We start from the raw sequence: 14,114 nt of genomic DNA, 5'->3' as shown, positions 1-14,114 counted from the left end.
AAAGAGACAAAACTGGCATTGCCTTAATACTAAATAACAGGCTGTACTACTCAAAATAAATCTGATGAGTAAAGTGAAAAATATTCTAAATTATTATTGGTAGCTGTACATCAACAAAACATTTCATAAGAGGTTACATCTTATTTATTTATTTATACAAGTGTAATCTACAGCCTCTGGGGCAATTCCATTAACATAGAACAGCTAAAATACATCTGCCATACAAAGGTAAAGTGTTTTTCACTCCACCTTTCTTGATTACAGTACATTGCCAGATTGCAGAATTTGATTGCCCATAACATCCACCACAATTGATTTTGCAAACTTAAGGCTTATGGTCTACCATGTCTATGTTGATCTTGTAGTACACATAAGGATAATAATCAGACTGCCCAAAACCCAAGCCAGGTATATCCACACTCTGCAAGGAGAATAGTTCTCATTAATACTTCCTATTAACTACCTTTAACTCAGGGAGATGTGATGAGTTGCACTGATACTCACATCATGGGCCACACCACCCTGCTGTGTGCTGCCATCCAAATGACCGTAGAGTTGGTGAAGAATGTCCCGCAGCCGTTTCGTATTCTTCTTGTTGGGATGCAAAAGCATTGCTTGGAAGTTGACAGGCAGGCCATACCTGTTCAGATTTTAATCACATAGCATGATGAACTATGTTCACCTTGAGAAGAAAAACCATAAGGAAACCTTACCTTAACACAGATTCTACAAAGACACGAAGAGCTTTAACATGGATCCAGGCACAGAAACACTCGCTGAAGTTGACTTTGAGCCAGCGTACCAGGGGTCCCTATATTTAGAATTAGCAATAATAGTTGTATCACAATCAAACCTAAAGGCAAGTTGAATTTTTACCTTATAAAAGAAATGACACTTACAAATTGCTTTTTCTTGTCGGTGACAAGTTTGGTAATTTCATTTTTGCCTGCGGCCAACTCCTCCTCATTGTACTTGAACTCTCGTACATTAAATCTACAGAAGTAAAATATATGATCAGTTACCTCATCAATTGATTCAATAGAGGCTACAAGTAGGTTGGTTACTCACTTCTTTTCTCGAGCATGAAGTTTAAATTCATCTTCCACCTTCTTGAACAGGGTAACAGTAAACAGACCATAGTCTTGGTCTTGGAATATCAGCTGGGAAGAACGAGGCACAATCATGTCTGTTATCTTTTCATAGTTAGCCCACCAGTCATTAATACTTTGCCTGGAAAATGATTGAACACGTTTTCTCATCTCCTGTCGTGCAATAACCATAACAAAAAAATAAGTATAATCAGAGCACAACACACTTACTTGGGCACAACCACAAGGAGGGTATTAAGGTATTCAGAATCTAAGATGAAGTGCTCCTTCTTCACGAGGTCTGCCAAGTTCCTTGTAAGAAGGCTTCCTCTGTAAAATTAATCAGTGATAGAATAATTGTAAAGTAGAACATACAACGATTATGATTAGTGGTAAGTTAAAAAAATGCAACAGCTTACGTTTGCTTCTTTTCCATATTTTGGAGACTACTCTTCAAATTGTTGTAGGTAGACGACTTAGTCTTCAAGTCGGCATCAATTTGGCCAACTTGTTTACTGATGATATCAGCAATGTTCCGCAGAGACTGCTTGATGGGGTACTTAGCCATGTCCCATTGGAAGCGGGTGATGTAATTTGAAAGGTCACCTGGTACAACAGTGCATGCATTAGCAATATCCTTTTACAAAGGAACAGAATCAGAAAGCTCACCAGTTCCTACTGGATACCAAAAAGTTCACATGCAATATATTTCTGAGACACTTCACACAAAATTTCACATTCCACAAAAATATAAGGACACACCATAAAATAATAATTAAAGGCAAAATTAGCTGTCTTATTTCAGAGAATAATTAACTTCGGGTTATTAAGAATAACCAATTTGGAAATAGAGAAGACAACATAGTAGAATTATTAAGAGAGTAGATAACTTTAAAATTTTAAGTTTCAAGTTAATGATAATTGACATGTGTGATTTCAGTCCATCAGACTTAAGTCTAAGAAGCCATACATGAAAGATACACTAGACACAGCACATAAACTTTGCGCAGAGCAAAAGCTAACCCAATGCAAGACATCCCAAAAGTGATACATCTCTCAATTGGATCACATAATCTTGTTCATGAAATGTTTCAAACACATAACATGGTACCAATAATAAGTGAATGTAATAGTCACAGAACAAAAAAAAAATGAAAAAGGCAAACCAACATAAAAAAGGAAACAGTGTAATACCACACACATACCTTTCTCACTTAAAAATGATTTTATAAAATGCATTTCATTATACTTATAATTATGGTAGGAAGAAAGTAAAAGATTTGGAGAGGTAAAGGAAGACTAGGATGTTAGGAGGAGGTGAAAGGAAAGAGAGGGTGGAGAGAATGTGAAAAGTCAAAGCAATAACTACACACTTACACTAAACTGTTTTGAACTTGTTGTTCAACACACTATAAACGCATATAGACAATCTCAAAGTAATTTTTTTTCGTTCTTAACATTGAATGCTTACACTAGGTCAAAAGGCTTCAGTAACAGTAGACTTTAAATGTAAAAAAATTACAAAGGAAAATCAGTTCTCCTCATGAACTGACACTTTTCCCCCCAAGACTTCACAGGGACTCGTAAAAAAAATTTACTTTGAGAGTAAGTTTGGACCTATTTGAAGATATATATAGCACAAAAGTAGGGTACATGAGAACATTTTTAGAAGACTCTGCACTTTCCTTCCTCATTCCACATAACAATTACTGGTTTCTTTAAAATTTATGAGGGTGAATCTGGGCCTACATACACTGTATATCACCATGAATGGTTGCCTTGTGGTTCAGATGACTTATTACCTCATTGTAAAGTAATGTACCCTCACTGAAGATCTCGCCAGCAGAGCGCAATCAGCAGTCAGCCCACTCAACATGACGTCTGCAATTTGTACATGAGCAAGGCAAAAATGACATGGTAGCAACCTGCAGCTTTAGGGACAGCCCGAGCAGCTCTGCCCTGCTTTTCAGCAACACCCAATAGCTCACAGCAAAACACGGCACAGCAAGGATAAGAGAATAAAATTCAAAATATTGTGTTGTCCTAGGTATTCCCATTTTTAATATAAAAAACAAGTAACTACAAAAATCATTCCAGTTTCAGAGGTCTCTGAGAAACAAAAGTCTGATTCCTTCAGAATATTTTAACCATCCACACAATTAGATAAATTATCCAAAAATCATCAATATTACATTTTTTGCAACTTCCACAATAGAGTTTTTAAGTGCTGTAGTAATCAATTCACAAGATATTGGTCAAACTGACAGAGCACTGTAAATGGCCAACACAAAACAGGTAGCCAACACAGTGTGGGGTGCTCAAAACTCAACATGGCAGCAGCTACATGCAGATGCAATATCTGAATGCCCATCCAGAGTCCACAGCTGCTGAGAGCAAGGCAGACCTGGGCACAGCTTAAAATAGTTTTAATATGCTGTATTAAATTGTTCATGCACACTTTTGGAGGCAAAATTACGCAAATTAGCTATTAAAGTAGAAAGGAATAGGGTTCTCTGCTGTGGATCAGTTCTATTCACTATTTGTAGAAATATTAAAATAAGTCATCAAATGAAGCTAAGTTTGGAATAATAGGGAAATGGACGTAAACATACTGGTTACAGTCTGCAAATACATGAGAGGAACAAACTGACCCGTGAGATCAAAAATTATTTTTTTTAGAAGTCCGGTATGGGTAGAAAACATGCGGTCCCGCTTTGCAGCCCACAAATATCATGCACCATCAGCATCTTGTAATAATGAGGGTATGATATTGGAACTGCCTTCCATTCGTATGCCAGCGGTAAGTTTATCTCAATTAGGAAGCATCTCCCTTCATGCAACGAGGTGCTTCTGATTGGTAATAATTGCAATATTTGCATGCTAGCCATTATTGTGACAAAAACAAAAAATTGTCAGTCAATTACAAGTGAAATATAACATGTATCATTGTCAAGTATTATCTTTATGAGAATAAAATGAAAAGAGGAGGCTTGAGTATTAAGTTCAAAAAGTAATTCCAAGAAAGGAAAGACTGGAATACACATTTTACCAATCTATTTTGGTTGAACACAATAGAAAAAGGCTGAAATACTGTAAATTTATACAATGAGGACAAAAACAGCCTTTTTTCAAAGTCAATATGATAAAACTTTCCAAAACTTTCCACATGAAGTAAGGGGATTTCAAGATGGGATATAATTGAGAGATACAAGAGAACTTTCAAAGGCCTGATAAACAGGTTTTTAAATGCACCTCTAGTAGTTTTGGAAACTTTCTATTTGCCAGTCAAAGCCAGATGGTCTTGTAGACAAACCAACAAAAAGCAAGCCTAGATACCCGAAATATCCTTTGACCCCCTTGCTGTGCCGTGCAGAGTAAAATCCAACGCTGCTGCAGCACAAAACAGTTCACATTAGGACTGGAGTCCCACAATGAGCCATATCTAGGTATATGCAAATAGAAAACTTATGACTTTCCTGTTAATTTTTATTAGTGAAGCATAATAATATTTCAAGAAAAAGCTCACATTAGTTAAAATTTAGATAGCAAATGAAGATTTGTTTGACATGAGTATCAAGCACAATTGATATTAATGTTTGCCACATGCTATGACTTGAACATTAGCATTTTAGGGATATCTTTCCAGCTTGACTCATTTAAAGAGCTCCAGCCAAGACATTTTGTTGCCATTTTACGATCAAACAATCCAAAACATACGTTCCAACATGCTATTTCGATAAGACCCACCATCTTGAGCTCTCAGGAAACTTGCAGTGGTCAACTTAGCACTATCTGGAAATAAAAAACAGGCCAAAGGCTCGGTGACAGATTTTGACACCAAGTTGTTTCATATTTCTTACAGTTCCAAACAAAGCAAAAAAAAAAATTAAAAAAAAATAGATACCAATAAAGTGCTACTAAAAACAAATTATTTTAACTAAAATTTAAGCTTTACAATCAAAAACTGAATAAGCTCTTTTGGTTCCTGCACTCTTAAAAAATGAAAATAGCTGTCTGGTAAACACTAGATCCACTTATGAGGAACCAAAATTGCATTGTATTTGGGGCTAATATTTTAATAAAGATAAAGTAAGCATGAGGTCAAAGTTGAGATTAAAAAAAAAAGAAGAAACACACTCTAAGGGAGTTAGAGGAAAAAGACAAAAAGACAGAAAATAGTTGTGTTAATTATCAAGGGTAAATAGTGTAAATTACGGCAATGGGGGTTTAGGTGCTTCTCTTTCAATGCTCCTGTCAGGTTAATGAGCATACTGAAAATAGATACAGAGTAGTGAGAAGTAGTTAAAAGTTAAAAACTTTGAAACAAGATCCTACTTGGAGTATTTTGACGGAAAATACTTCAGTTTCACTGCTGTTAGTAACACACCTCGAGTCGAGTTAGTATTTTGTCAGACTTTGACCCATACCCATACTAAATCATCGCTAACCTAAAGTAAGTACTGTCTGATTAGTGCCAAAATGTGACAAAACATTCTTTTCTTTGGAAGTCCGTTGCTATGGTGAAACATGATCAAATGAAATTTTGAAAGATATAAATGCAGAACCAACATAACACCTAAGTAAATTTTCATTTAAATGAAATGAAGTATGCATATTTTTTTTAGGATAAAATCCACTGTGAAATGGTACTGAATAAATGGGGAGAGGAATAATACTGTAACCAATGCTTTCCTGAAATTAGAACTCTTACCTGGTACCTACAATTCAAATATTCGAATAACTTCCTTGCAAATAAACAAGAAATATTTGGGTCAGTTCAGAGGTGAAGTTAATCAAAGAATTATAAACATTGATATTAATATGTACATCTAAAATATTTACAGCAATCTACATTTACACACAAAAACACACACACACATACACACACACATACAAGACCACTTGACCAGTTGTCAAGAATCTTGATTTTATGATACATGACTGTTGGAATAAAAATTATTAATACAAAGAAGACTAGCTATGAGGATAATAACGTGGCTCTTCTGAGAAAAACATAAATGACTTTTAAGAGAGGAAAATTCTTGTTAGGTGAGACTAACTGAAAGGCCCCATATAGGAAAAGAAACAAACAGAAAAAAAAGACTAAGGAGGTTTCTCAAAAACTCTAATTATATCTGTTAAAGATAAAGTTTGTGATAAAAAATAAAATGATTCGGGGAAACAAGTTATACCGAATGAGAAGAAGGTTAAGAAAAACGTAATGTGTGAGAAATTCAGATGAGAAAAATGTATTGCCATGCATCGCAATTTCAACATACCATTGTTGGCCATCAAATTTTCATGAAGCTTGTCACGTTGGTCCTCAAGAACTTCACCAAGGTAAGCGGCTACTTTGCGGGTCACCGACTCAACAAATCCATCCAGCTTGCCCAAATCATCTGATAGTCCTACGAGCTGATCAAGCGTTCCCACCTACAGGTAAAAGAGACATAATACAGAGCGATAAATGTGATAGATCTGATAAAGTAAAAGGAAAAATTTTGTGTATTTCTTTTGATTTACCAGGGTCACTTAAAACCTTGGTGCCCTTTGAAGTACTTTTCAAAGAATTTCATGAACTAAAGAAATATTTGGACAAAAACTCCAAATTTAAATGAGGATTATTTGTGACATGCAGAGTCTTACCTTCAAATCAGGGATTGCAAATTTGTAGTTTTCCGATAGGTTGTTCTGTTTGCTTGTGAGGTTGTTCATGGCCTCATATGTCTGCTGACATGTTTTCTCCCCGGGTGCAGAGATTAGCCAATATTCCGTCATCTTAATAGATTAGTTCTAAAGAAGTTATACGCCTGAAAGTTTTAGAAATAAAACATAAGCAGCAATTCAAGGTAATCTTAAAGCTAGGTGCACAAAGTATTGATGCAAACTCAAAATCACAGGATATGAATAGAATACATTGGGATGTTTTCAAAAATAGAAACAAGGCTCAAAGGTATAACAAAATATATGAACAGAGTAGATAATAACCCACAAGAATATCCCAAAAGAGAATGTTGACAAGGACAGAGAACAATTTGCTTGACTACCTCACATGACAGCTTGTAAGCACAAGGTAAACACGGAATGTGCATTCTGCTTCAAACATGCAACCGATACTTACACGAAAATTCGTATGTAAGAAGCTTGGAGCACAGGTTAGATTAGCCTGAAATTTAGAGAAAATATCCTAATAGACATTTGATTTTACTCCACACCTTCCACCATAACTTTTCACGTGACTCCCTGGTGACATCTATCGGATGATAGAAACACTGTTTAGGATCGCATCTAACTGGCCGTGGATGGAGATCACGCGACAAATAAATGTCGAAATTTCACCTAACTAAGCGTGTCGGCGCAAGTATGGTATCCAAACCATATAATTAAAACTCACTTTTTCATCTGGAAACACTCATAGTTCTTCGAAAAACTCGTCTGTCAAGAATTCGCGTATATCAAGGCGAGACCTGACAACCCACGGAGATACTGGTTTGGTAGAAATATTAAGTGCGATGGCCACAGAAATCAGCTGATCAGCTAAGCAAATCACAAGTTACTTGTGGGCGAAAAAATTCCCTTCGTCCTTTCAAATCTTAAGTTGAAGGTTGTTCTTTCACACAGTGAATAACCTTTTGAACTGATCAGTCAAGTTTAGAATCTAAACTTTAGATACGTTCTCGTGGGATGGTGGATGGGATCGAGGTTGCCTCTGAATGGAATCTTACGGAACATGTAACGATTGTTCACTGAATGTTATTTCACAAATTAAAGAGTTCAACAGGAATTTTCTCTGAAGATTAAAAAGCAATTGACAAGTGGACACGGTTGCTGTCGACTGTCACCTCTGCACGAACACAATACTGGCTTAAGTACAGGTTCCTTCTCTGGAGGAGCGGGAAAGTTTCACGTTGCATTGGCAGACCTGGAGTAAATGGCGTCTTTCATAAAAGCGAGGCCCGGTGTTTGAATTAATCGAATATGGTTATATTTTCGAATGTGCTCAATTATTGCGCGTTATATTGTTATTTATCTTTGTCCGAGTAACTGACAAAGGTGCACCTCAACGGATAATTGAAGTATAACAATTTGTAAGTAGTGAAATGAGAGGGGTGTTGTTTGTTAGTTGACAGGTTATGTTTTTACTATTGTTATTCACACATGTTAACTTTTGTTATTTGCGAACATTCTTTCATTTTAATTCATCTTCTGTCATGTACCCTAGGTGCTGTTAAATCTATCCTATTGGTGACAACAAGTAACATTCGTCCTTTAATCATGAGTTTCAACCAAACCCCAGGTACCGTATGATTCAGTACATCCAGCGTGTTCCTCAAAGAAATTTTGGTGAGTTATTTCTATACCGTCCTATTACAGTGGATCTCTCTTCCCCCAAAGCAGGAGCTGGCTTTCAGTTGGGTGGTGGAGATGCTCCAAAGCAAGGTAAGAGGTCAACATTGAGATCTAGACTTTGCTGATTTTTCATAGCCCCATTTTCAACTCTGTTTTAATTCTTTCCACAGCTGCTCCCTCCTTTGGCTTAGGTGCAGGTGCAGCTAAACCAACCTTTGGTACCCCTTCAGCGACTAGCGGCTTTGGAGGTGGGTTTAGCTTCGGAGGTGCAGCTGCTCCAGCGTCAACCGCCTTCAGTCTACCTGCTGCAGCAAGTACGCCGTCTTCAGGATTTTCCTTTGGCACCTCAGCAGCTCCTGTTGGAGCAGCCCCTGCAGCTGCTCCTAGTTTTGGAGTTGCTGCAACCTCCCAGGCTCCATCCTTTGGAACTGCTGCCACCTCTCAAGCTCCATCCTTTGGTGCTGCCCCCACTGCTACTTCCCAGGCTCCATCATTTGGATTAGGATCTACTACATCCTTAGGATTCTCACTTGGCTCCACTCCTACTGCAGCTGTCTCTGCAGCAGCACCTACAGCTGGCACTGGATTTACCCTCGGTAGCACTGCAACTTCAGCAGCTCCAAGCGCATTTTCTCTGGGTGGCAATGCAGCTCCTGCTGCAGCTCCCACAGCATCAGCAGCTCCAGCTGCAGCAACAGCAGGCTTCTCATTACCAGTGGCATCATCGGCCCCTTCTGGCGTCAGTGGCTTTGGCTTTGGGACTCCATCATCAACACCAGCTTCAACCGGATTAACACTTGGTTCTGTAGCCACTACCCCTGCTTCAGCTGGGTTTTCATTGGGTAGCACTGCACCTTCAACGTCCACAACTGGGGTTGGACTGCTAGGAGCAACCACTGCAGCAGCAACAGCGACACCACCTGCTTCATCGACTACATCAGCTGTCTCCTTCAATTTCCCTGCGTCATCAGCTACAACAACACCCAGTTTTGGTGCTACATCTGCTGCACCGTCTCTTACATTGTTAGTTTTGCAATAATAATATTTACATTTCTTTTACATTACCTACTTAGAAGCTAACAATATTTTTGATTTAGTAATTTGGGTGGAGCACCAGCAAGCACTGCAACAACCGCTGGAACTACTACTAACACCACACAGCCCTCTCAAAGTGGACCAATAACTTCCCTTAATTTTGTCCAACTTGAAGAAACTATTAATAAGTGGACAATGGACTTAGAGGAGCAAGAAAAGCTATTTATGCTTCAAGCAACGCAGGTTAATGCATGGGATCGCCTCCTTACTTCCAATGGTGAAAAGGTAATTACTTGTACTTTTAAAATAATTGATGTAAAATCATTGTTGCTTGGTATTACACTCAATTTTTTAAAAATGCAGATTGAGGGTTTGAACAGAGCTGTGGAAGCAGTTAAAATGGAACAGCAAAGATTAGACAACGAATTGGAGTTTATTTGCTCACAACAAAGAGAATTAGAGGACTGTTTAGTCCCTCTTGAAAAAGAATTAGCAGGCAATGCTGTTACTGACCCTGAGCGTGAGCATACGTAAGTAAAATCTTGAATGCAAACATTTCCAAATTTTACTATTTAGCCTACGTCAAAGTTATAAAACATTTGCTTTTGTAGATATGAATTGTCTGCTAATATGGATACACAACTAAAACAAATGTCTGAAGACTTGAAAGAAATAATAGAGAATTTGAATGAAAGAAATCGTGCTCAGGACTCTACTGATCCGGTAAGTTAACTAATGTGAATTATGGTAATTTATTGTCAACTCTTTTCTCACTACGTACTTGTTTTTCCAGCTTGTTCAGATTGGACGAATTTTGAATTCCCATATGGACTCTCTGCAGTGGATTGAACACAACACACACACTATTCAAACCCATCTTGATCAAGTTTCGAAGCTTCATGAGTCACACCGACGAGATAATGAAATATCTTTCCATCTCACATATGATTAAAATGTTCCTCCCGTGTCTAATTAAATGGCTAACTATAGGATGAAGTAAACTTTTAAAAAATAAATTATGTGCATACTTGTATCATAGAATGATTTATTACATTACCCAAAATTTATGTACAGTCATCGATATTTCCTTTCATGTCATGCAAATGACTTCATTACTATTTACAGAACCGCTGTTACCAGACAAAATATTCATTTACATTTCAGCTTTGAGATTTAACAGATCAAGATTAAAACTTAAGGCAAAACAACTTTTAGTGCTTCCATAAAATAATTTGAGGCGGTAGATAAAAGATACTACAGAAATTAGTTCATAGCTGGATAGATTGATTTTTCTATTTACGATACCATGACTGTACAGTTGTCATACGTTTCACTTTGCGCTGCAGCTGGAGGATTCCATACATCAAAGCCTCAGCAGTTGGTGGGCATCCTTAACATTCAGAATTGAAAATAGTTAGTACTGTATTAGATTCTTAAGGAGGTTGAAAGTAAATAAATTCTCAACTCACCAGGAACATAAATATCCACAGGGATGATACGATCACAGCCTCTAACAACGGAATAAGAATAATGATAATAGCCACCTCCATTAGCACAGCTTCCCATTGAAATTACCCAACGGGGCTCAGGCATCTATAAAAACATGTATATTTATTTGTTAAAATTATCTTATAATAAAAAGAAAGTTAAATAAAATTGTACTCTAATAGCTGACCTGATCATAAACTCTCCTCAAGGCAGGTGCCATTTTGTTGGTTAAGGTGCCTGCTACAATAATAACATCAGCTTGCCGAGGAGAGGCACGGAAGACAACACCATATCGATCCATGTCATATCGGGGAGCAGCAATGTGCATCATTTCAACGGCACAGCAAGCAAGTCCAAAAGTAAGGGGCCAGAGAGATGTCTAGAAATGCAAAATTAAATTGATAGCCATTTAAATGGAAGCAAAAGTCATTGGGTAGGCATCATGAGTCAGAATGTACCTTACGACCCCAATTCAGTAAGTCATCTAAACGGGCAACTGCATATTCACCCCATGTTTTTTGGTCAGTTCCAAAAGGAGAATATTGCTTCCTCTTGACAACAGCTAAAATGTAATTAAGGCACATCAATATACAAAAGACAATATGCCAAAATTTTAGTTTTAATATAGATTTTAGGTCCATAACTCACCAGTTTCTGGCTGGGCAGATGATGACTGTACTCGCTGGGGAACTACACCAAGGATGCCATTCTGAAGAAAAGCCTGTGCCTTTTGGGCACCAAGCAGCTGCTGCGCAGGTTTTGCTGCAGAGGAAAGTAAAAGCAAACATAACTACACGCATTGGCACTTGACCAAAGGGGCAGCACAAGGGACACTGTACACTTAACAATAGAAAAAAGGATTACACAACAAGAACATTGACCAAAAAAATGTAACAAGGGAATAGTTAGCCAATGATACTTACTAACTTTACATTTTAGGGAAATAAATATCAAAATTATAAGAAAGATATAAACAAGGAGTGTTACATAAAATGTAATGGTTATACAGGGTTAGGATTTTAACGGCCCTCTTTATAAGAACGAAAACTAAAACCAAATTAACTCAAAAAATTAAATACTACATAGGCCTTGATCCTTAAAGTGAGAAACGTTTAAAATATGGTACGTCAAGGAGTAAGATGCGATTCAACATTTACCAAAACAGAAGGGCATAACCTAAGACGCATTCAAAACTACAAACGGAGGAGGAAAGGATTATCAGGTGACATTTTACCTTGAGATGCGAGAGAGCGCAACATTTTTCAACGTCAGTTGTGGCGACGCGTCCAGACGAGTTCGGATCAAATACCGTTCGAATAAAGTGTAAATTGTTCCAGAGAAAGAGCGAAACGGACGTCTACGCCGTCTCGTCTGCTCGCTGGTCGCCTTTCAGCTGTTTCCTTTTTGCGTTTGCTGACGTTCGTGTTTTGTTCCTTTGCCGGCAACTTTTGAACTCGGGTCCCACCAAAGTTTTAGTTGTAGGCAAAGACACCTTTCGTGTAGTATACTTATATAGGCGCAACTCAGAAAAATTACTGCACCTCTGGAGGAAGAAGAGAAGTTAGAGGGGCATGCCAGTAGGTCTTGAGAAAGGGACGACATCTTTCCTGGGTGGGGGTTGAGGTAGGCTAGGCAGGCAGACCCGTCAGCCTCCGGAGCGCAGCTGGTTGCCTACCCACGGTCCGTTAGGCGCTGAAGGACCCAAGACTCTCAGGTAGGTGCGGAAGTGCAGTAGGGCCAAAACACGATGCAGACCTGATTTCAAGGAATGTATTTTTTTGTGTGTAGGAAATGCAATAACGATACGAGCGCCGTCCGCTCACGGAGCGCTCAGCAGCCTAACCGCGTTGTTCTGCGAGTGAATCGCTATCTCAGTGTCTCGTATACTCCTGTTTGCCGAGCACTAAGCTCTGTCACCACGCTCCGGCCTAGGTGGGCCCCGCCACCCGCAGCGCAGAGAGCAGGTGGCGGAGATCACTTTCGGTCCAGATGACGATAACGGACAGCGTCACGTGCAGCATCCCCCATTTTTTTTCTAAACGTTTGTGTCGATTACATAAATGGCTTACTTTGTTGCAGACACGGCGCGGCCTACAAAAACGCGTTGTTTTCCCTCCTGGCGGGCGGGAAAAGCCCCCCCCCCCCTCCACGGCCCTCGGGGCCACCTCTACTCCGAGTCGCCCCGCGCGTACACAATCTCTCGCTCTTTCTCTGATAAGGTAAAAACGAGACCAGGCTGGAGAGTCAGCCGCCATAGGCAGGCGGGGGCGCTGGCGGCGGTGACAAAGCCTCAGCGAAAATAACACGAGGCGAGTCGGACGACGGCTTCCTTCAGTCCGTCGGGTCGGAGGTGGAGGGGCAGGCTCTCGGTGCTCGCCGGTGGTGCTCGACAGCACGACAAGAAACGCGCGCGACCTGGTCGTCTTGGCCGTCAACGACGCCGCCGCCGTCCTCGCGACGAGGAGGATGAGCCGCCGGATGGTCGGCGACGACGTTCTCTCGGTAGTGTTTGCGGACCGCCCGGCAGGCCGAGACTTTCCAGAGCGACCGGCGGCATCACCGCCCCGCTGAGGGGCGCGCGCACGCTCGCGCCCGCACGTCCGCACGTCGGTCCGGCGCTCACGCCCGCACGTCCGCACGCGGCGCGCACGCAGGACGGCGACATGGACAGGTACGTCAGGGTGAGCTTGGGGTAGGCTGGAGTAGCTGGCGGGGAGGGTGTGGAAGAAGAGAGCGGAGGGGGCAACTCTATAGCGATGATGTCAACCTTGAATGGGTCCGTTCGGACGCCCACTCTGAGGTCAATATGGGAGGCGAGACCCGAATATTACTTCGTGCCTCCCCCCCCCCCTTTCCCCCCTTTCCCTCTCTCTTTCTTGTCCTGACTGAAAGCTCACCGATCGCCTCGAGGATCGTCGTCTCCCTCGCTCACATTGCATCGATACGCTCTACGAGAGCAGACGATCGCTCTCGTGTTCCCAGCCGCCCGCCCCCGCGTCCGGGACGTTCGATGAACTTTGGCGTTAGCGGTTCAGCGCGCCTGTGCCCCGAGCACCACCACCGTCTGCCCACGACCAAGTTAGAGATAGCCTGCGGAGCAGGGGCGGTCCCTGGGGATGCACCTCACTCACTCCTGGGGTGATGAGAGCCCCC

General features: G+C 40.4%; 4 protein-coding genes across 7 annotated transcripts in view; 2 read left to right on the top strand and 2 right to left on the bottom strand.

Moving 5' to 3' along the window:
- On the bottom strand, nt 1-7,364 carry LOC113205702 (V-type proton ATPase subunit C). Of its 2 annotated transcripts, XM_026421418.2 has the most exons (11): nt 7,210-7,364; nt 6,735-6,898; nt 6,368-6,521; nt 4,836-4,880; nt 1,508-1,694; nt 1,320-1,418; nt 1,069-1,230; nt 900-993; nt 714-811; nt 505-640; nt 1-421 (listed from the first exon to the last, which is right to left on the bottom strand). In XM_026421418.2, exons 2-11 carry the CDS (start codon nt 6,864-6,866, stop codon nt 326-328), a joined length of 1,203 nt encoding a protein of 400 aa, XP_026277203.1. In that variant the 5' UTR covers nt 6,867-6,898; nt 7,210-7,364; the 3' UTR covers nt 1-325. The 2 variants fall into 2 exon arrangements, with proteins under 2 accessions (XP_026277203.1, XP_026277204.1); XM_026421419.2 differs by lacking the exon at nt 4,836-4,880 and having other exon boundaries at nt 7,210-7,363.
- Nucleotides 7,365-7,507: 143 nt separating this feature from the next.
- Nucleotides 7,508-10,506, top strand: LOC113205699 (nuclear pore glycoprotein p62). 3 transcript variants are annotated; one of them, XM_026421411.2, is made up of 8 exons: nt 7,508-8,176; nt 8,311-8,385; nt 8,487-8,528; nt 8,609-9,461; nt 9,536-9,758; nt 9,837-10,003; nt 10,085-10,196; nt 10,267-10,506. In XM_026421411.2, exons 2-8 carry the CDS (start codon nt 8,364-8,366, stop codon nt 10,423-10,425), a joined length of 1,578 nt encoding a protein of 525 aa, XP_026277196.1. In that variant the 5' UTR covers nt 7,508-8,176; nt 8,311-8,363; the 3' UTR covers nt 10,426-10,506. The 3 variants fall into 3 exon arrangements, with proteins under 3 accessions (XP_026277196.1, XP_026277195.1, XP_026277194.1); XM_026421410.2 differs by having other exon boundaries at nt 8,484-8,528; XM_026421409.2 differs by having other exon boundaries at nt 8,463-8,528.
- LOC113205703 (NADH-quinone oxidoreductase subunit B 2) lies at nt 10,502-12,368 on the bottom strand. The gene is made up of 6 exons (XM_026421420.2): nt 12,196-12,368; nt 11,610-11,723; nt 11,420-11,523; nt 11,149-11,340; nt 10,943-11,066; nt 10,502-10,863 (listed from the first exon to the last, which is right to left on the bottom strand). The coding sequence occupies exons 1-6, from the start codon at nt 12,218-12,220 to the stop codon at nt 10,766-10,768; spliced, it is 657 nt and encodes a 218-aa protein (XP_026277205.1). The 5' UTR covers nt 12,221-12,368; the 3' UTR covers nt 10,502-10,765.
- Nucleotides 12,369-13,230: 862 nt separating this feature from the next.
- LOC113205700 (riboflavin transporter 2) overlaps nt 13,231-14,114 on the top strand; it is a 5,946-nt gene continuing 5,062 nt past the window's right edge. The window contains exon 1 of the mRNA XM_026421415.2: nt 13,231-13,632. Coding sequence (XP_026277200.1) covers nt 13,625-13,632 — 8 coding nt within the window. The 5' untranslated portion in view covers nt 13,231-13,624. The remainder of the gene's footprint in view (nt 13,633-14,114) is intronic.

Source organism: Frankliniella occidentalis, unplaced genomic scaffold (assembly GCF_000697945.3).
Source record: "Frankliniella occidentalis isolate FOCC.00 unplaced genomic scaffold, Focc_3.1 Scaffold1, whole genome shotgun sequence".
NCBI lineage: Eukaryota > Metazoa > Arthropoda > Insecta > Thysanoptera > Thripidae > Frankliniella > Frankliniella occidentalis.
Note: the sequence above shows the minus strand (reverse complement) of the source record. Positions and strands in the feature narration are given on the sequence as shown.

Bases quoted from the DNA above. Each gene is read 5' to 3' on its own strand.
- LOC113205703 (XM_026421420.2), bottom strand. From the start codon at position 12,220: ATGTTGCGCTCTCTCGCATCTCAAG. The intron at 11,341-11,419 runs GTACATTCTGAC...TTGCATTTCTAG, and splicing joins TACTGAATTGGGGTCGTAAG to ACATCTCTCTGGCCCCTTAC. The intron at 10,864-10,942 runs GTGAGTTGAGAA...CTGAATGTTAAG, and splicing joins TGTGGATATTTATGTTCCTG to GATGCCCACCAACTGCTGAG.
- LOC113205699 (XM_026421409.2), top strand. From the start codon at position 8,364: ATGAGTTTCAACCAAACCCCAG. The intron at 8,386-8,462 runs GTACCGTATGAT...GTCCTATTACAG, and splicing joins GAGTTTCAACCAAACCCCAG to TGGATCTCTCTTCCCCCAAA. The intron at 8,529-8,608 runs GTAAGAGGTCAA...TTCTTTCCACAG, and splicing joins TGGAGATGCTCCAAAGCAAG to CTGCTCCCTCCTTTGGCTTA.
- LOC113205702 (XM_026421418.2), bottom strand. From the start codon at position 6,866: ATGACGGAATATTGGCTAATCTCTGCACCCGGGGAGAAAACATGTCAG. The intron at 1,695-4,835 runs GTGGGTCTTATC...CTGTTGTACCAG, and splicing joins TTTCCTGAGAGCTCAAGATG to GTGACCTTTCAAATTACATC. The intron at 1,419-1,507 runs GTAAGCTGTTGC...TTAATTTTACAG, and splicing joins AATATGGAAAAGAAGCAAAC to AGGAAGCCTTCTTACAAGGA.